At 48.2% G+C, this 21710-nt stretch overlaps 1 protein-coding gene across 6 annotated transcripts in view; it reads right to left on the bottom strand.

The window, feature by feature from the left end:
- Positions 1 to 21710, bottom strand: part of Mindy4 (MINDY lysine 48 deubiquitinase 4) — a 109466-nt gene that overhangs the window by 48363 nt on the left and 39393 nt on the right. For all 6 annotated transcript variants that reach the window (XM_076566850.1, XM_042273364.2, XM_042273362.2 and 3 more), the window contains 4 exons: positions 10177 to 10232; positions 5124 to 5230; positions 2530 to 2646; positions 1869 to 1957 (listed from right to left, as the gene is read on the bottom strand). In XM_076566850.1, coding sequence (XP_076422965.1) covers positions 1869 to 1957; positions 2530 to 2646; positions 5124 to 5230; positions 10177 to 10232 — 369 coding nt within the window. The remainder of the gene's footprint in view (positions 1 to 1868; positions 1958 to 2529; positions 2647 to 5123; positions 5231 to 10176; positions 10233 to 21710) is intronic.

The following is a 21710-nucleotide window of genomic DNA, read 5'->3' as shown; positions in this document are numbered from 1 at the left end:
TTCTGTCTCAGGTCAAGCACACAGGCGCTCTAAGCCAAGGCCACATTTCTCCCTGCTCCTCTCCCTAGCAGAGCCCTGGTACAGCTGCCCATGCAGTGGTGCACAGATTAGGCCTAGACAGCGCTTGACGGGTGCTAAACAATGTGAGGCCAGTGAAAGAGTATCACCTTCTACCACTTGGTAGGGTTTTCTTTTGACTCAGAATCACCTTAGGCTCCAACCTGAGGGGCCTCTGGCCTTTACAGCTCTGGCTCCCTTCCTCTGTGGGCTGTAAGAAACTACGACTGTTTGTATCCTGGGTGGTATCCCACTTCCAGAACGTCAACAAAGCCTTCCGACTACTGGGAAACCATCTAGGTAGGACTCCTCCAGAAGTCCAAAGCCAGGGATCTAAAGAGGCTCTGAGGGCGATTTGGGCTGACGTGAGTCATGAGGCATCGCTCCCAAGGGCCAGGGCCAAGGCTTACTCAAAGCTGCTGGTAGTCCTAAGAGCCCAGAGGCCCTCCTGGTTGCTTGGCCCAACCCCATCCCTCGCCACCTCAGGCAACCTCTGTTCTTCTCCATGCCCTAGGGCCTTTGCACATCTTGTTCTCTTTAGTGAAATACCACTCTGCCTGCCTCCCCTCCCTGTTTGTCTGGACAATTCATTCATTGCTCATACACTCATTCAACAAAAATCCTAAGGGCCTCTCCTGTGGACCGGGCAGCTCGGGGAAGTAAGTTCCTGTTCTCATGGGGCTTGTGTTCTTTGGGAAGAGGCAGATACAGACTCCTAACTGCACCAGTGAACAAGAGTATAGTGAGTGATGGCGTAACTGGAGGCAGGGCATGGGATTACCTTCCCTGGAGGTCAGGGAAGGCCGTCCTTGACAGGATCGTGAGAGGGGCCAGCAGACAACCCACTTGGGCACAAAGGGAAAGAATTGGAGGGCATAAGCTGAGAGGCAGGAAAATTTAGAGGAACTAAAGTATGACATGTATGTGTGATGGAGAATAAGGAGCTTCCTTCCTTCTGCAGACATCAGTAAGATGCAAATGTACCTGCAGGAAGCCTGTTCTCCCACCTTTGGTGGCCCGCATGACCCCGCACCACCTGTCTGTCTGGCTCTCCTGCTCAGTTCCAGCGGCCATGAGGGGAAGGGGACCACCACCACAGCTCTATGATTTACGGTCCAAGCTAAGAAGGGAAGTGGGCAAGGGCCCTGCTGAGGGTGTCAGGGACCCCAAACTCAGCAGGTACTGTCACATCAGGAGTGTCAAGTGCTTCTGGAGAGCAGAGACAGTGCTGGCCTCCGCAGAAATCAATGGCAAATCTCGAAGCTCTTGGTTGGCACCTCTGGTGGGAAGAGGGAGAGAAAGCACTGGTTTCCCTCGCTGCACAGAGCTGTTCTAGGGGTGTTGACCACATGCGGATGAGCAGGGGTGCCTAGGAACAAATACTCCGTGTGTAAAATGGAAAATACGAAGCCACAAAGGGGGAGAAAGTCATGCACAGTGGAGATGGCTGGAATGTGCAGTTCTGGCTGTTGACAGAGAAGAGACGGGCAGGGAGGGGAGGAGGGAGCCTTGGACATAGTCAGAGGGTCAGCAGGTACTTCTGGGTGCAGAAGGAGGTGGGTAAAGCTGCAAAGCCATCTTCAGTCACTTGCTGTGTAGAACAAACCATGACTCACCCACCTTGCCTGATCCTAGAAGCAGAAGTACCCTGTCCGTGTAACCAGGTCAGCAGGACCCCCGCTAGCTAACTGTTTTTTGCCCGTCTTGACCTCCAGGAGATGGGAACTATCAGGGAACACCCACACTTCCTTGCTTATTTATTCTGGACACTTGAAAGAAGCCTTAAGAAGGGAAGATGAGCACCGACTTACAGATTAGAGTTGGTTTTTCTATCTCCTTCAAACAGGAGTTTCTGCAGTACACAGCCTTGAACAGCCGCCAGAACGCCACAGGGACCACCCTGCAGAGAAAGACACATGTCACTACCAGTGAGAACGGCCCCAAGAAGCTGTCCATTCCACCCACCAGTCTCTAGCCCCACTATCCTGCTGAATATGTCCAGGGCAGGTACAAAGCGTCCCTCACCTAACTCTGGCTCTGTGACAACCACTGCACCTTCCCAACACCTGATGTGCACACATGATGCCTTGGCATTTCCTGAAGCACGCCCCCTACCCTTGCTCTGGCTTCCATTTTCTGAAAGGGACCCCCTCCAGCTCTACCTGTGAAACCCCCAGCCTTTCCCAAGGTTTGGCCTTTCTCCAAGCATGGTCAAGGCCACCTTCTGTTCTTTCATGTTGATATCCCGGTGTCAGAGGAAGTGAATTTGAGAAGAATGTCCCCAGCAAGGATCACAATGGCCCTTCTCACTCTAGTAACCATATCGTAACTGCCAGCACCAAGTGATAACCTGGGGATTGTAGGGTAGGCCAGATTATCCCCCTGATGCCCTCAGAGGTCACCATGTGATGGTGTTCCCACTTCATGTGGGACAACCCAGAAGGGTCCCTGGGGAGCCCAAGAGCAGCCTGCCTTATTCTGCACAATGCCATATTTTAACGAGGCGGAGTCATTGAAGGAAAAGTTCTGAAGTTTCCATTCTTCACTGAAGCAGCAAAAGGTAGAGCCGAACAGAAGGGTCTTCAGCTCCTGGGAAGGAAAAGCATTTTGTGGGCTGTTTGTAAAATAAACAATAACAAGGCTTGCAGCACAGGCCCTGCAGGAGTCGGTCATGGGTTCTAGAAAGTGAATTTTCTCCCAGTGGTCTCTATTTTGCAAGCCCATTCTTCTCATATTTGAGGAAGATAAACCTGACCTTAAGGGCGTCCTTACCTCTGGAACATCTGTAAACCACACCAGCCCATGCTAACATGGGCCAAGATTTTCCTTACACAGACCTTGAAATGTAAAACGTTGGCCTCACCAGGGATCCTGGAGGGCCTCGGATCCTCCATCGGAAAGACTCTAAGTTTTCCAGCCTGACCTCACATTAAAATTATCTAGGGGCACTTAAAAATAATCCTGATGCGCAGGCCATGGGCCAGGTCAATTTAATCCACATTCCTGAGGATGCGAGGCCGGTATCCATAGGTTTGTTTGCTCTTTTAGTGTGCTAAGAATGAAAGCCATGGCTATCTGCCTTAGCCCCATTATCAGATTCTAACTGCCCAAGTGATTCCACTTTGTAGCAAGGTTTCAGAGCCACAATTCTGGCACAACGTTGGCAAACTATAGTCCACAAGCTAAATCGGGCACCTATCCGGTTTTGTAAATAAAGTTTTATTAGCACACAACAATGGGCATTGTTTGCATTTTGTCAATACGGCTGCTTCCACAACAACACAGTAGCAGATATAAGTAGTTGCAACAGAGCCCTGAGCAAAATCAATAGCATGTTCTCTAGCTTTCTTTAAAAAAAAAAAGCATTCCCTCTAAGATGCCACCTATAAGTGACCTCCCTTTAAATCTTATGGAAAACCCCACCACCCAGAGGGCTTCCTGCCATCTCCCAAGGCCATGTCTCCATTCTTTAAGATCTCTACCATCTCTAGACTTAAGATAGTCAGTTTGTGGTTCATCTTCTAGTAACCCAAGTACTTCTGTCTGCTCTGCAATACCAATGCTTCATGTTCACGGGCCCTACCCTCTGCTACCCCATGATGGTGTATGGCTTTCCATCACAGTTTTACAACCAAAGTGGGGTACTCTGAAGCCCCAAGAGGGCTCTAGGACCCGCAGGCTGTTCTGCAGCCCCCCCACCCCAGTCTGCTCCCAAGGTCAGGCTCCTCCTGGGGACCTGGATCACTGTCCACTACAATCAATTCTTTCATTGCTTCCTTTAGTACAAGGAATCTCCATGACAAAGACATGTATCTGCATGTCATCATCAAATGTGGCTGACAGCACAATGGACAAATGAATTCATCCATCAGGGCTTGGTTCCCCTTTCGTGCCAAGTGTAACCATGAGTATGCTTGGAATGTACTTCCAACAGCCTGAAAACTACAGACTTGGGTCTTCTGGGTGGACCTTGTTGCCATCCTCTTAGCCAAAGAGTGACAGTTCCAGGACCCCGCAGTGTGTTTAACAACCCGGAAGCCTGAGCCCTGTCCTCTCCCATCTGCGAAACTCCTTCTCTGGGATTGGTTTCGGACAGTCCTTGCTGGGCAGGCTCTGGGGGCCTCCCAGGGCTCAGCACCAAGCGGAAGTGCCTGTGCCGAGGACCACGGTCCTGTGGTCGTGACCACGTATGCATGGTCGGAGCATGGTGACCAGCTTTGGGGCCCCTTCCCTGTGTCTAGCCCTCTGTAGCTTCAAAAGCTGGAAGGGGAACAGAGAGGAACAAAAAAAGGGAAAGGAAAACAAACCCTCTAGAAAAATCTTTTACATCAGGATCTATGTGCTTCTCACACAGTTAAGAGGGACAAGAAAGAAGCTGGCTGCATCTCTAGGAGCTTCTAGATTTTCCTCTGGAGCCTGGCTGAAAGGCTGGTGTGGGGCAGCAGGAACAAAACTTCATCCTGCAGGAACCTCCAGACAAAGGGGGAGTGAGCCACCCTGGCAATTAAGGGCCCCGAGGAACACAGGGAACCTTTGCCAAGAAGGCCATAAGGCAGGGAAGCTGTGTCCTGCTGTCATGGGTCCATCTAAAAAGCCACAGGTTCAAGGCTGGGTACGCTGACGAACTGCCAGCCCTCCCTGTCCTTCCAGCTCTGTAGCTGCCCAGAGCCGGTCACACAGGACGACTTCATTACTGTCACACCACAGCACGTGAGGCAGCTCTGGGACATCAAAGAGCAGGGTCCTGCATAACCTAGAAGACACAGCCCTCCCTCCCACAGCCCTTCCACAGTCCTGGGACTGTCACTCTCTGCCTCAGAGGATGGCCACAAGGTCCTCCCAGAAGACCCAAGTCTGTCTCGTGGAGGCAGGAGAGCAGTCAGGACTAAAACAGTCTTCCTGACCCTCGGTTCAGGCTTCTTATACATCACATCCCAGTTCCCACTTCAACAGTGTCCAGGAGATTATAATGAGAAAGAACCACTGAGCCAAAAACATCCAAGCTGTGCAGTTCGCGTCAGACGGTGTTTAACGTGGACTCCTTACACCTCAGCACCGACACCTACCTTCGCCAAGGAGAGGTCCATCGGCTTTGACACAGTTTGCAGCTTGAGCATCGATGGAGGTGGGGACAGGACAACATCTTCCTTTATCAGTTCATCCTCAACATCCTCTGGAAGAAAACATGGCCATGATGTGGTTCAGGGGAGATGGAACAGGAAGTCACTTATACAGCCACCACAGTGAGAACTCAGGAAAACCTGGAGAATGCCCCCAGCCTGAACAGCAGCCTCCACACCAGGCCCCAGGCCTCCCCCACCAGGAAAGAAGGCAAAGAGGGGCCCACTCCTGGCCACCACCCCTCCCTTGCTGTGCCACAGGTGGACAGAGTGAACCAGGGCCTTAGAACCGATAGCCAGTGAGCCAGGCCCAGCCAGGCCCAGCTCTGACCCATTCTTTACAAAAGGTGAGCAGGGGGCACACGTCTGTCGCCCCAAGGACCCACGAGAAGAGGCCAGCACAAAAGGAGTCACATTTCCGCAAAAACAAGAGTAGTAATCTTATTGTCCTCCGTGCTATTTATCGGGCATTTGAGTTGTGCTCCCCAACCCCAACTTGGCCTTTTGAAAGCTCGATTCCTACAGCCTCACTTACAACACAAACAAGAAGCATAGGCAGTGATGTAGCTGTCCCGAGTTGGGCAGAGAGAAAATGGCAGAGACAGAACACAAACCAAGACGACTGGAAACCGCCTGGTACCCTGCCTCGCCCGGACCTCCAGCCAGAAGGGCCTCCAGAACATCTCTTAAGTCTATCCTCTCCCAGCTGTGATGATTGAGGGAGAAAGAGAATCCTGCCAGTCTTCAGCAGCACACGCCTGTGACACCTCAGCTATCGAGACCCTCTGGGCCTCCCCCGTTCTGTGCAGCATACACTAGAATGCTCAGATAAAGGACCGCAAGAGAAGGTACCCCGAGGTAAGCATGCTGGCAAAGCTGGGCACACACTCCCCAGAGACCCTGCCAGGGTGGGCCTGGCATTGGGAGTGGGGGCGCAGAGGGGAATCTCAGGCCAACTTCCCAATTGTATCTCCCTCGACAGCCTCCTTCCCCCATTGGGGAGAACCAGCCACCCCACAAGGGAAACTCATCCACTGAATAAGAAGATAAGACATGAAAATGGAGTGGGGGCCATTAGGAGGGGGCAGAAGTGATGGCAAGGGGGGTGAGAACGACGAAAATTCATTCTGTACGTGTATGAAACTGTCAAAGAATATTTTTTAAGGCTGAACTTTAAGTAAGAAGCTACATTTAAATGAGACCTTTCTTCGTTTGAATCTCTGGAAACGTTACCCTGTGACCACGGCCTTATAAAAATAACCAGAAATAGAAACCAGATGTTCCCAGCAACGTGAATGGATTTTAGAAACATGGTACTATGTAGAGAAAGGAAGAAATCAAACGAGATGGCAAATAAAGACACACGCATCCCGAGCAATGCCCCAGACTCTGCGGGAACAGATGCAGCTCACGCCTAAGATAGGGAGGCTTGACGGGAAATAAGGACAGAGAGGAAGAAGGAGAACATGGCTGGCAGGCAGACTTCGGAAAGACACATGGTGAGAGCAGAGACCAGAAACATGTGGCTTATCTCACTGTGGGCACCAGAGGCCCCCGTCTACCAGGAAGAGCAACCTAAGTGATTGACTCTACCAGGCCTGAAGGGCTCCTTGCAATGCCTGGGGTCAGCCTGATTCCTGGGGGGTGAAAGGGACAGTGTTTGGGCTCATTTGGAGACCTCTGTTTGGTTTTGTGGGGGTGGAGGGGTCAGCAACATACTCTGCTCAGTCCAAGAAGTGAGTCTGGGATGGAGGCTGGGAGTCAGGGAGCAGGACTCATGACACATACGGGGTGGGGTGAGCAGCGGGGCAGGCAACCTCCCTTGGATTCCGTGGGGAGGAGCTGGCCCAGCACAGGGAGTTGATTCAGGACCACATAGCAGGCCTCAGGACCAGATGTGGCGAGACCGCCATGCAAGGGAAAAACAAAGCACTGAGGAATGACATGTTGGCTAGGACACCAAACTGTCGGCAAATGCCAGTGGTTTGAGAATGTTATTTTTAAGGCCGTCATCTGAATGCCTGATTGAACAGGAGCTAGGGGTTTGTTTTCCCATTTTATATACCCTTTGGAGGGAAAAGACATTGAGGGAGGAGGGGTATGTGGGTGGAGAGAGAGAGAGAAAAAGAATCACATTCCCCTTCAAGTGGGATCCAAAGAGAGCAAGAGACATGGTGCTGATGCTGAGTGATGGCCTTCGGACTCTTTTCTATATGAACTACTCAGATAGCATCTCTATCAGTGAGCTGGTACTTCCTACTGACCCCAGGATATCCACTGGGAGCCCCCCATCACCAGACACTGACGGTCCTCCAAGACTTGGGTTTGATAAGGATGCCCTCCCCCTCCCCTAGTGCCCCAAGATGGAAACTCAGTCCTCTCCACCCACTGTGGCTTCAGTCTCTGGATTGTTCCCATCTTTCAAACATCTCATGTCTATCCCTTCTCTCTCCACTGTCCAGGAAAGAGTGTTTTTCTATTTATTCAAAAGCACTTATTTGTTTATTTGTTTGCAGAACTGAGCATCGAACCCAGGGCCTCATCTGGCACTGCGCCTTATTCCCAGTCTTCTCTGCTCTCTTTTTCACTTTTTATTTTGAGACAAGGTCTGACTAAGTCACCCTGACTTTGAACTCACTTTGTAACCCAAGCTGACCTCGAACTCATGGTAGTCCTCTTGCCTTCAACTTCCAAGTAGCTGGAATTACAGGTCTGTATCACCGGGCCTGGTTTTATGGCATCCTCTACCAAATACCCATAGTTAATATACTAGAGACAGCATGAGACAGAGAGGCCCAGAACTGATGAAGGGATCATTCTGTTCTCCAAGAGATCCCAGCCGCCCAGAGAAAGAGACACAGTGCCCCAAACACAATGGTGAAATGTGCTGGAGGAGGAATCAGGGCAAAGGTTCAGGAACAAAGAGTAAGACAAGGACCTCTGCCATGAGAAGGCAGGGAAGCAGCCTGGTAAGGTGGCGTGTGAGGTCTTGAAACACTCTGAGACAGAAGAGCCTTATCACTCTGCTGTGACTCTCTCAAGAGCTCCTCACAAATCCCTTTCTGGGGATTTCTACATTGAAATCCATCCTATGCCAAGTCTACACAGCCCAATGCACAGCCCTGATTGTCAGCAGCTCCTGGCGCCCAGTGGTTTGGTCCAAACCTTAGCACAGCACTCAGAATCCTCTCTGCTAGCTTGCTCCAGCCCCTTCCTGACACCCACCTCCCTGTGGGCCCCGCTCCTCTCCATAGCCTCTCTCACTTTCATCACTGCCTCTTTGTGAGCAGTTACTTCCATATATCCCTTGGGCAAGACCTGGCTCATCCTTTAAAGTCGAGCCTAAATGCCACCGTTGTGGACCTTCCAGGGCCCATCACAGAACTTGTCTCCTGTATCTCTTGAAGCTCATGCATTTCTAGGAGAGGACATTTCTCTCTCTGAGGCCATCCAGTTCTGCCCTCCAAGAATACAAGATAATCTCCACTCAGCAGCCTGCCTTCAGCAAAGCCTCACCTAGGTCTGCAGGGGGCTGCAAACGAAGGCTCCTAAACCAGACCAAAGGGAAACAGGAGAACATGGACCAGAATGCACTGCCTCTTTCCTGCAGCCCATATCCTTTGCTCCTCAACTCCCTCTATTTCTCTCCCCTAACTCTGTTTTCATCCTTTACTTCCTTATCCTTGTCTGATTCATCCTCCAAGCCAGCAGAAGAGGGTCCCCTCCTTCCAGAAAGTACTTCAAATGGCTTCTGGGAACTGCCCAAAAGCTTCCCTTCCGAGGGGCGTTCCGAAGGCTGGGAACTGTGTCTAAACAGAGTCACTTTCATCTGAAAAGCTTCAAGAGCTGCACAACCCAGAGGCTTTGAGTTCCGGAGCTTCTTGACTGCATCCTTTACTCTGCACAGCCATGGACAGAAACCTGCCCTTCCTGGGCTGGGCCACATCATCCCCACCAGCGGGTTCCTGGTGATTTCTGAGGCTCTGGTACCTCTGAAGTGCATTACACACGGCATAAACAAGCCAGCCTCCATGATCAGAGCCCCGGCCTGTACTTTCAGCTAGATCAAAGCTCACTGTTGGCTGCAGGTCCAAGCCAGGAACTTCTAAGAGTACTCCTCTCCTCCTACAGCTTAAAAGGGAATGTTTAAAAGGGAGAAAGAGGCAAAGCAAGTGAATCGCTTCTATGTGCCAAGAAAGACCAGCAGGTAAAGGGCTGGCTTCCAGGAGAGCAGACTCAAGAGCACTCAAGCTCACTCTTTCACGGCCAACCCTGCCCTGTCATTGTCCACTCCGGAGTTCCTACCAGACTCTGTCTTCAAGGATTACAGACAGAAAGAAACTGCTTCAAAGCTAGAGTGGAAATAAAGGCTCCGCTTTGATCTCAGAGTGCAGCGACAGAGATGCAGGCACTGTGTGAAACGCATGGGGCTGAAGCAGGGCCCCTCACCCGTCCCTGTGCATTTTAGACCTCAATCAGGCCTATGAACCCTCAGATTCTGGCCCGGAATTATCTTCCGGAAACATTCTAAATGGCCCCAAAGAGCTCCTGTGTCTACAGCTGTGCAGTGCGGGCCCAGAGAGAAGAAACTGAGGTTCTGTGGGATGGTCTGGTTTGCTGTGGGGAAACAAGCTATTCGTTGGTTGGGTGGGTGGGTGGGTGGGTGGTTGAAGCTTGAACATTGAAATCCATCCTATGCCAAGTCTACACAGCCCAATGCAGAGTCTTGCCACATGCCCCAGGCTGGCCTCCAACTTGGGATCCTCCTGCCTTAGCCTCCTGAGTGCTGGGGTTGCAAAGCATGTGTGACTACATCCACCTATATAACCAATCCCTCTTTTAAAGAATGAACCGTCCAGAGGAGAAAGGCAGGCAGTAGATGGAGACACTGAAGGAACAGAGCACCATGGCCCTGAGGTGGCTGGTGAGGAGTCTCCCACCAAGCCTGGAGGGAGCCCTGCCACTGCCTAGACACAGCAGAGGGATGAGCCTCACCTACCTAGCAACAGGGCATCTGGTTCATCACTGGCCTTTTCAGACATCAACTGATTTTCCCTGAAAAAGAAAAAAGAAAATGTCAGTGTAGAAGAGAATGCCAGAGGCACATAAACAGTACAGGTGACTGCAAGGACTACCTGGCCCTGATACCCAGAGAGTGCCTTGAGCAGGCTACATGCCAACGAAGCTCACTGGTCACTGGGATACACTGGGGACAGGCAAAGAGCAAGTCTTATCATCAATGTGTCTGTCCCATCACTCATGGTTTCAAAGCTGGGTTTGCTTATTTATTTCTTCTCTCCCAGCTTCCCTGGAAATCCATGTGTGGCTATTTAAAAGAGGCTTCTGGGATGTGCCACGGTATGTAAAGGACACTGGCCTTGTGGTTCTGATTTCTGATTTGTGTGAGTGTGTGTGTGTGTGTGTGTGTGTGTGTGTGTGTGTGTGTGTGTGTGTTCAGAGCCTCCACCCATGTAGTAAGCTCCACTTAGATTTGTTTCCCCCCATCATGCATCAATCTGAACTAAAGGAAATAGAACACATTGAGAGCAACACTCTTACATCATTCTCCAAAAACTCATTTACTATGTCGAAAATGACAGTTCTTTTGAACATGGCATTGAAATATATTTTCCTCCACCGTCTTTGCAGGCTAAGATATGACTGCAGGAACAATCATAGTCTCGCCACGGTGCCCTCCATTGAACTGGCTTCCTCCTAAAGATGTATGAAGGGTGTGAGTGAAGACGGTGTAGGACACACAGTTCTCAGACCCTGTGGGACCCTGAGTTTCTCTGCAGCTCCAAAACCTCCCTCCCAAGCAGCCTGCTCTCCTCCCCCACACACCCCATGCCCATCCCATTCAGTGAAGCCACTGTATTTCATTCAAACCCAAAGAACCTCTGAGTCCTATTCCACCAGGACTTGCCAGGTGTTTGTGAGGAGAATGGTGGAAGAATGCTCTGGGAAGCTGGGAAGAGGAGTCTACAGAGGCAGAGCACCCCGGCAATACCATGAGGCAGAACTAAGCTGCACCGCCATCCAAAGCCTCTTCCCACAGACTCTGCCCAGCTCATCTGCTCCACTGCAGGGGCTGAGGACCTGGGCACTGTGGTGAAGGAACAGGGAGCCCAGGAACTGGCAAGGAACATGAGGCCCAAGCACTGGCCAAAGATGGCTTCTATAGTCCTTGTGAAGCATTTCAGGTGGGGACAGCAAGGGCATCTCACAAGCACTCCAAGGCCACCAGGGCCTTCTTAAACCCACTTGGCTCTGCTCCTTCCTCTCTCATGGAATCTCAGCAGCCTCTTAGTGCCATCTTGACACCCAGAGTGGCTTGTCCACAGTTCCCACATCTTCCTATGACATGTGTGCAGAGCCCGGTCTGACATGAAAGGTCCCTGCTAACCCTCATCACCATCACCTACAGCAATTCCGTATTTACCAAAGTAACCACAGCATTAACAACAAATTCCCCCTGGTTCTTTGGATTATCCCAGGCACTAGACCATGTGCTTTGAAAACCTCCAAGGCTGTCTGTCTCTCAAAAGTGCCTTTTGAAGTAGTTATTTCCCTGAGTCTCAAGAGAGGTTCGGCAGTTTTCCGTGGTTTGGATCAAGCAAGTGGCAGCACAGGAATTTAACTCGAGCCACAACTCCAAAGTTAATGGCAGTAGCCATCTCACATAACTTCCTTCTAAAACAAGAAGCCGGCCTCTTAAAAGTGCTCTGCAAGGTTCTACGTGACCTGCCCACTTCTCCCCAGAGGCCCTGCTGAGCCCCCACACTCCACCTGCCTTGCCCTGGGCTGAGCATCTCGGGACAAGCCACTGGGCCATCTCATATACTATGGCCTTTACACTGAATACCCTCTGGCAGATTCCTAGTGCCCTAAAGGCCAACTGCAGTGCCCCCCCCCACCAACAGCATACCTTCACTCATTCATGCATTCACCACCACCCCCAGCACAAATGAAGGGCTACCTATTAGGCCTGTCTCCCAACGGGGAAAAATGTATAAGATGGTGTAGCAGGCTAGCCCACCAAGATGTCCACATTCTAATCCCCAGGACCTGTAGCCCTTCTCCTACAGTGAAAATGGGCATGTGAAGGATCTGAGATGGAGAATGATCCTGGGTCTCCAGGCAGAAACAGTGAGGTCACAAGCCAAAGGAGCCCTGACCCAGAAGAGCTGACAGATGCTGAAACAGGGTTGGCACACTTTGCAGATGGGAGGCTGAGCCACAAGCAAAGGATAGGTGGGCCATGGAGGGTAGAAAGGCAAGGACACAGGCTCTCCCTCAGAGCCAAGCCAACTCTTCGGCATTAGCCCAGTGAAACTGACTTCGGACTTCAGCCTTCAGAACCAGGAGCCATTAAATTCATGTTGTTTCCATGGAGTGGCAGCCTTAGTATGGCGTCCAGGAGGGAAAGAGGACTGCAGTATCCTCTTGTCTCACCGAGTCTTGGATGGACACACAAGCCAGTGCTCCAGAGAGGAAGCTAATTGATGCAATAACCCTCACAGAAACCAGGTGACTTACACAAGGCCGTGCAATTTAGAACTGCCAACACCAGGCCTCAAACCCAGGCACCTGGTTTCAAACACCTCACTCGGTTTACTCCTTTCATTGGTACACCCTGTCCCCGCCAGGGACCTCTATGGCATCCTAGGAATGGTGAGGCAGAGTCTCAAAGTTCCTGGTAGCTCATGAGAGGGTGGGACGGCATGTCCACTGAGCGGGGAACAGCAGGGCCTCCCCCGGTCATGGGACTTCCACCCAGAGGGCTATCCATCAGCTGCAGGAGGAGCTTTGTGCCCACGTCCCATAGATCTCCTCACCAAAGGGGACCTCGAGTGTGCTCACATGTGGAGAATGTGCTATTGTTCCTTTCATGTGGCCCTTTGTGGCTAAGCATTGCAGAGTTTAAAAGGGCAGTTTAAAAGTGTGTTCTCGCCTTTCAGTGAAAATGACTAGAAACAACAAAGACAAAAAGATAAATCAAGGCTTCAAAACGTTTTCTCCAAGTGCCGCTGTGCAGACAACCCAGCGGCGGGAATCAAGGGCCAATGGCAGACAGGCATTTTGTCATACCTAGATGACCTCCACCCCATGTCTGTTCCTCATCACATTCCACAGAGAGAGTCAGGGCCTATGTTCAGAAGTATACAGGACTTAGTCCCCAAGGAACTGAATCCTTGTTTGGGTAGAAAGAACCACTGAAACTTGCCCAAAGGGGTCCCATGGGAATCTCCCAAACAACCCAGGTTGCTGCCAAGATTATAATAGGATGCTCTCCCAAACTGACAGCAAGACTCCATTGCTGAAGACACCCCCCCACACACACACAGCTCATTCACATGGAGAAGCTGAGCTGGTGCCAACATAGAGCCTTTACCCTACATTCTAGTGTCTTTGGTATGGGAAGGTGCTCTGTAGACCTCCAAAAGAAAAACATAAATGCCAGCCCAGCCACAAACCCTTTGCTCTACAATGCTGTCCTGCCTTCAAGACATGCTAGGGCAATGGTGGCACAAAGCTTGTGGGAGTCACCAACCACTATCTGATTTGACTTAAGGCCCATTCCACGAGGCAGAACCCATACCCGACACTCTTGGGGTGATCAAGAACCAGAGACTAAGATAGCCCAGGGACCTAGGGTAAAATGAAATTCTGCTGTTCTTTGATAATAACAGTAAGAAGTAGCAATAAAATGGCTCCTAATGACATTCTACTAGATTCATAGATCAGTGCCTTGCTCAGTCATCCTCAGAGAGGCTTCCTCCTGCAGCAGATGGGAACAAATACAGAGACCCACAGCCAGACACTACGCAGAGAGTGAGAGACCTTGGAACACTCATCCCTAATGGGATGTCACCATCAAATCCTTCCCCTCGGGGCTCAGGGAACGCTTCTGAAGAGGAGGCACAAAGAGTGCAAGAGCCAGAGGGGACGGAGAGCACCAAGGAAACAAGACCTAAATCAACAGGATCAACTCACATGAACTCACAGAGACTGAGGCAGCGTGCATAGGGCCTGCATGAGTCTGTTAGGATATATTATGTGGGGAAAAAAAGTCTGTTTTCAATAAAAAGGAAAAAAGAATTATATTCAGTGTATATTTGGACAACTAGGTATTATGCCTAATTATGTTTCCTTCCCTCTACCCTCTCCTCCTCCCAGTTCCTCCCCACTCTCCTCCCATCGGGATCCCTTTCTGACTCTCATTAGAAAACAAGCAAGCTTCTAAGGCCTAAGCAAATAATAGAAGTTGTTTTGTTTTGGTTTTAGTGCCACTGAGAGATCTGGGCTTTATACCTGCCCTATCTAAATCCATACAACTGCAGGCAAGGTGCTTGCGTTTAAGGAAACAAATTTCCTTGGGGGGCGGTGCTGAATGTCTCTATTCACCGTGTGGCAGTGAACAGACATGGGGCTATGAAGAACGGATGTATCCTGGTCTGAAAAAAATCTTTCCTGCCCTGGCATCCCAGCACCTTCAGAAGCAGTTCATCAGTTCCTAGCACAATGCGGACAAACAGTGCCTCATTCTTCTATGTGGCCACTGACACTTGACCAGGTTAGTTATGCTTCAAGGAGAGGTGTCTCAGGAGAGCAAGGGCATCGATCCCTGACCCTTACCATCCTTAATGAAATACCACAACCCCGAGGCAGTGGAGTTCATTGGTCCCCATTCCCATGGCACAAGAATCTAAAATCTAAGAAATTAACATAAATTTTCCCCACATCAGTGATATCCCAGCACATCCAAAAGAGGTAATGTAAAAGGATTTTGTTTAAGGCAAGGGGGGCAGGGAGCAATCTCTCAAACACATAAACTTCATGAGTGCATAGTGAAAGCCTACAGACACAAGCAGCATGCTCGGAGCCGAGACACCAGGGCAACCAAAGAAGCACTTTACACTAGAGAGTAGAGGGAGCGGCTCCTTAGAGGGACAGAAATCGTAAGAAAGAAGACACCACAAAAAAAGCAGCGAGCAGCTTTGAAGAAACCTATGCAATACTGAAAAAGAGCCATGAGCCCGGTACGAGGGAACAGAATAGAGAGAACAGGATGGAAAAGTTCTCTGCAGAACACTCAACAAATACGTGCAGGTGTATTGAAAAGAGAAAATCACTTTAGACCAATTTGGTTATGTACGTAAGAAAATCATTACCAGATGCTAATACCACTGGATGAAAGACTTTTAAGAACAGGGTTATTTACATGGCCTGTAAGTGGATTACTTATTAATACAAAAGGGAAAGTTATCTCCTTGGTAATAGAATAATTGATACACATTGAAGTGTGCCCCAACTTAGTGTCACCCAAAATAAAAGGGTGACATTACATTAATGATGTGGGGTAAAAGGCAGGGTACATCTTAGTCACATCGTCTCTAAAATGAGAATGCTTAGCAGAACTACCCAGTATTGAAGCAAACCATCCAGAAAGGCTCCAAACCTGTTTGAGTTAATAGGGTAGGCATGTTAGTCAATGCAGTGAATAACACTTGAGGCAGACAGACTAAAGAAAGTAAAGCCTGAAAGAACAGTTTGGGGACATGTACGAAAATCTGATCAGGGTCTATAAAGATAAAAAGGGGTGCCTCCTTAGTTCAACAATTAGTAAATGGAACCTCATGAAACTAAAAAGTTTCTGTAAGGCAAAGGACACCATCATTTGGACAAAGCGTCAGTCTACAGAATAGGAAAAGATTTTTACCGACTCCACATCCAATGGAGGACTAATATCCAAAATATATAAAGAACTCAAGAAACTATATATCAAAAAAAATAATACAGTTAGGGGATGGGGATTTAGCTCAGTGGTAGAGCACTTGCCTAGCAAGTGCAAGGCCCTGGGTTCGGTCCTCAGCTCTGGAAAATAAAATAAAATAACAAAAAAAATCCAATTAAAAAATGGGGTACAGATATAAATAAAGACTTCTCAATAGAGGAAATTCGAATGGCAGAAAAACACTTAGAAATGTCTAGCCATCAGAGAAATACAAATCAAAACTACTTTGAGATTTCATCTCACACTTGTCAGAATGGCTAAGATCAATAACACAAGTGACAGCTCATGCTGGTGAGGATGTGGAGTAAGGGGAACACTCCTCCACTGCTGGTGGGAGAGCAAACTTGTACAGCCACTATGGAAATCAGTGTGGCAATTCCTCGGAAAGATGGGAATCAATCTACCTCAAGATCCAGCTATACCACTCTTGAACATATCCCCAAAGGACACTCCATCCTACTACAAGGACACTTGGCTCAGGCGTGTTCACTGCTGCTCTATTCATAATATCCAGAAATTGGAAACAATCTAGCTGTCCCTCAACAGAAGAATGGATAAAGAAAATGTATTACACAATGGAGTATTACTCAACTCTTTAAACAATGACATCATGCCGGGCGGTGGTGGCACATGCCTTTAATCCCAGCACTCAGGAGGTAGAGCCAGGTGGATCTCTGTGAGTTCAAGGCCAGCCTGGTCTACAGAGCAAGATGCAGGACAGGCACCAAAACAACACAGAGAAACCCTGTCTTGAAATACAAAAAAAAAAAAAAAAACATGAAATTTGCAGGCAAATGGATGGAACCAGACAAAAAATCATCCTGAGTGAGGTAACCCAGACCCAGAAAGATAAATATGATATGAGTTTGCTTATATATGGATATTAGTCATTAAATAATAAATCATATCATTATTTATTATTAGCCATTAAATAATAATAATAAATGATAACCAAGCTACAATCCATAGACCCAAAGAGGTTAGGCATAAAGGAAAGGGACTAGGAAGGACACATGAATTTTCCTGGGAGGGGGAAATAGAATAGGTTTTATGGGTGGACTGGAAAAAGGATAGAACTGAGATTAGGTGGGGAGGGGGAGGGGACATGGGGTTGAGGGAAGGATTATGGGGAAAGACAGCTGTAATTGAGGGACCTTTGATGGGTGATATGGGAATCTAGTACAGTGGAAACTTCCTAAAATATATGAAGTAGATCCTAATGGAAGTCTCCAAATAATGAGGGAGAAGGAGTCCCAACTGGCCATCTCTTGTCACCAAACAAAGCTTCCAGAACTGAGACTGGGATACATCCAATTGAGTTGTTAGCCAAAGGGGTCCCATGGAAATCCCCACACAACCCAGGCTGTTGCCAAGACAATAGGTTGTTCTCCACTAACTGAGAGCAAGGCCCCATTGCTGAAGACAACACCCACACAGCTCACTGAACTTGGAGAAGTCAGGCTGGTGCCTACAGAGAGCCTTCACCCCCATGTTCTAGTGTCTATGATATGGAAAGGTGCTCTGCAGGCCACCAAGGGAACACCAACCCAGCCACAAAACCTTTGATCGACAATCTGTCCTGCCTGCAAACCATGCTAGGGCAATGGTGGCACAAACTTCGTGGGAGCAACCAACTGATGTCTGATTTGACAAGACCCACTCCACAGATGGAACCCACCCCGACACTGCTGTGTGACCAAAAACCAGAGACTACAGAGCCCAGTTCTCTAGGGGAGAAACAAATACTACTGGTCTAAATAAATAAATAAATAAATAAAATAACAATAAAATGACTCCTAATGATATTTTGCTATATTTATAGATCAGTGCCTCGTTCAGTCATCATCAGAGAAGCTTCCTCCTGCAGCAGATGGGAACAAATACAGAGACCCACAGCCGACATTGTGCAGAGGGTGAGAGACCTTGGAACACTCAGCCCTAAATGGGATGTCACCATCAAATCCCTCCCTTCAGAGCTCAGGGAAGCTCTGAGGAAGAGGAGGCAGAAACAGTGTAAGAGCCAGAAGGGATGGAGGACAGCAGGAGAACAAGGTTCTACAAGTCAACTGAGCAAAGCTCATATGAACTCACAGAGACTGAAGCAGCGTGTGCAGGGCTTGTACGGGCCTGCACCAGGTTCTTTTTTTATATACTATAGCTTTCTGTTTAGTAGTTTTATAGGACTCCTGAGTGTGTGAATGAGTGGGTCTCTGATTCTTGTGTCTTCTCTTGGGCTCTTTTCCTTTTGTTTGCCCTGTCCAAATTCAATATGATAATATGTTGTTGTTATATCTTACTATGTTTTATTTTGTTCTGTTTGGTTGCTATCTCTTAGAAGCCTGTTCTTTTTTAATGAGAGACAGAAAGGGAGTGGATCCGGATGGGATGGGAGGTGGGGAGGAACTGGGAGGAGTAGAGGGAAGGAAAACTGTAATCAGGATATATCGTATGAGAAAAGAATCTATTTTTAATAAAAGAGGAACAGAAAGAAAGAGGCGCCTCACTCTCCTACGTCCACCACTGAACACTTGGCCAGATTAGTTACAGGTTACAACAAAGGCTATAGATAATATTACTAGGTTTCTGTGACCTTCCCTGAGGGTGATAATGGCCCTGTGGCTGGGTAGAAAATGTTGCTGTCCTTAGAAAATTTGAGCTGAAATATCATGATACTGACTTTTATTCTCAGTAAAACAGTGCGTAAACAGAAACACATACGGACACATCAGTAAGAAGCACAGGACAGACAGATCCTGGCAACTGCTGGATGGAGGGGACAGGGACACAGGGGTTCATTTTCTTCAGCTTTACTGCAGGTTTGAGCTTTTTTATGGTAAGTGGGGAGAAACCTTGGTGAGTTTAAACAGCAGATGGGAAACGAGGAGGGGACATCAGGAGCTATGGAAGGACAGTCCCCACTGGGACTCAGTCGGACGAGAAGCCGCATGGAGGAGCAAGGTACAGACACGGAAGAGAAAATGCTGCAGTCCCAGGTACACTGAAGAGGAGCTTCTGAAGGAAAGAGAAGACAGAATGCAGGAAAGCACTGAAAAGAAAACCGCTAAGAATTTTCCAGATTGCGAATCTTCACAGACATACAACAGCCTCAATGAGACATGTAAACATAAATGCACATCCGGACACTTCATACCTGAGATGACCAGAATGCCACGGAGAACAAGAAAGCTCTAGAGGAAAGGTAGGTTACCTAGAGACAACTCCAACAGAGGCTTCTCAAGAGCAGCAACGGAGGTGGGAAGACACCTTCAGAGTGGACAGAAAAACAACCACCCGTTGGGAAATTTCCAGCTAAAATTAGCATTAAAGGTAAGCCGAAGACAGTGCTAGGCAAAGACTCTCAAGTTTATTCTCACAGACCTTCGCTGAGCCAATTACTGAAGGGCCAAACTTCAGGAAAAAGAGAAGAGAAGAGAGCTATAAGAAACTGGAAAACATTGAAGTAAAACTAAATGATAATGGACAATAAAAGGCAATAAAAGTAGTATCAGCCACACCCACCGGGAACACTAAAAGCAAAGGGAAACGTAGCTGCAGACAAGAGACAGAGAAACAGTAGCAGAAAGCGATCGCCAGGCTCAATCTTCTCCTTCCTCGGGGGTAGATCAATCAGTCCTGAGCTGTCAAGCTGATCATGATAAAGATTTAAGAGTGGCTGCAGAGACCAGAAGAGCAGGTTGTGTAATCTCCAAATCCAAGGAAACGTGCCATCAGAAAGCAGCTGGGCAGTTTCTTGCAGGTTTAGGCTGACCCTCTGACTCTGCAGTGGTAGTCCTAGGCACATGAGCCCAAAGAGGACAGGGATAACATGTACAGGAGTGGCCACACAGCATACTTACAGTAGCCCAAGGGCAGGAGCTCCCTAAATGCCCATCAGTAGGTAAGTGAAGACACAAGATACTACCGTGCTGCATAAAGGAATGGGATACTGAGCTGGCTACAACGCCAACAGCCTCAAAGGAATCAGACAGACACTGAAGGTCACATACCACACAGTCCCATTTGGGTGAAATACCACGCATTGCCCTGTGCCTGGAGCTAAGAGACAGGGGGACGGAGAGGAACTGCCAAATGAATGAATAAGGAATCTTACTTGAAGGGAAGAAAATGTTTAGAACTGTAGAGTTGGTGGTTACATGACTGTACTAAATGTTTACAACAGTCAATTCAAAAAAACAAAAATAAAGAAAATGTAGGGAAATGAACGTATACAATACAACAAGACAAAGAAAAGCTATTACGTCAGTAACTAAGGAAAGCAAGCTGATTAAACTTGCAATGAAAACACAGACATTTGGGCTGAAGCGATGGCTAGAGGGTAAGAGCACTGGCTGCTCTTCCAGAGGGTTCAAATCCCAGCACCCACATGGTGGCTCACAACCCTCCAACATGCCCGTTCCAGGGGGGCTCCAGCGCCCACTGCTGGCCTATGTGGGCACTGCATACATGTGCTACACATAATACTCATATTACCGCCCATACACATAAAATGAAAATAAATAAATCTTAAGACACTCAGATTGCATTTTTCTTGCTACTTGTGTGTTCTTTCAAGAGAATGACATGATACAAAAGTTTAACAGCAAAACACAGGAAATATGCTACTTGTATACCAGCCATTCTAAAGTTCCAGAGACAAAAAATGTTATCAGAGGAAATAGATTTTGGAATTAAAACATTATTAGTGATAAACCTATTTATTACAGAATTAAAAAGCGAAAATGTAGCCACCATGAATCCCTCCTAACAGAAGTCCCAAAATATAGGATCAAGGCTTTGACAGAACAGAAAAAGAAGGTGTTCAACCTGTGGATCCAGTAGGAAATTTTAGCATACCTCTTTCAGCAAATAATACCTCAAATGGGAGGGAGCAACTAAGAAAGAGGAATACTTGAAAGTCAAAATAACATGCTTGGTTTAACACATCCAATTATTAAACAATATATATTCTTGGCAAGTCCTTAGGGCTTAATTTTAAAAGCTGAACACATGCAGGCTGAAAATCTCAAAATAGTCCAAGCTGTACTTCTGACTGCAAAGAATTTTTTTAATCCAATAATAAAGAATAGCTCCTCTACACTCCCCCCAAAGAATAATCCATGCATTAATAATTCTAAAGAAATAATAGTAGAAAATAGAAACATTTCAAAGTGGTTAACACTAACAACTCAACTCTGGGGAGCAGGTAAGTGGTTAACAGCGGGAAGTGAGTGGCATGGGGAACCTGCTATTGTGAACAAGTGGACAGCAAAGAGCCAAGCCCCGAAGCAGCGGGATCCCCAGAAGAGGCAGACCAGGGGAGGTAAGTACGGCTTAAAGGGAACAAAACGCCTGGTGTGGCAATCCCCAAGCTAGTTCTTTGGAGAGGCTAACAGAAACGCACCTTTGGAGTCCACGCTATGCCAACCCAGTTCATCAGAGAGACCAGGAGAAAGGATGGAGTAAATAACATTCAGAAGTCAAGGGGGTTAAAACTAAACCTTTTAAACAGAATGTCTTCAGTAAGAAGCAGAGAAACAGGTTCAAACAAGGCATTTGAAAACTAACAAACTGGATCGTCTTCTAGAAAAATCCCCAAATTGGGCTGGTGAGACGGCCTGGTGTGTAGAGGACTTGCCATACAAGCCTGGTGACCAGAGCTCAGGCCCCACAGAGAGCTGGAAAGAGAGAACTCAACCCACAAAGCTGACCTCTGAGCTTTGCACGCGCATGCGCGC

This window comes from Peromyscus maniculatus, chromosome 3, assembly GCF_049852395.1.
Source record: "Peromyscus maniculatus bairdii isolate BWxNUB_F1_BW_parent chromosome 3, HU_Pman_BW_mat_3.1, whole genome shotgun sequence".
NCBI classification, from domain to species: Eukaryota; Metazoa; Chordata; class Mammalia; order Rodentia; family Cricetidae; genus Peromyscus; species Peromyscus maniculatus.
This window is presented reverse-complemented; position numbering and strand designations above follow the sequence as displayed.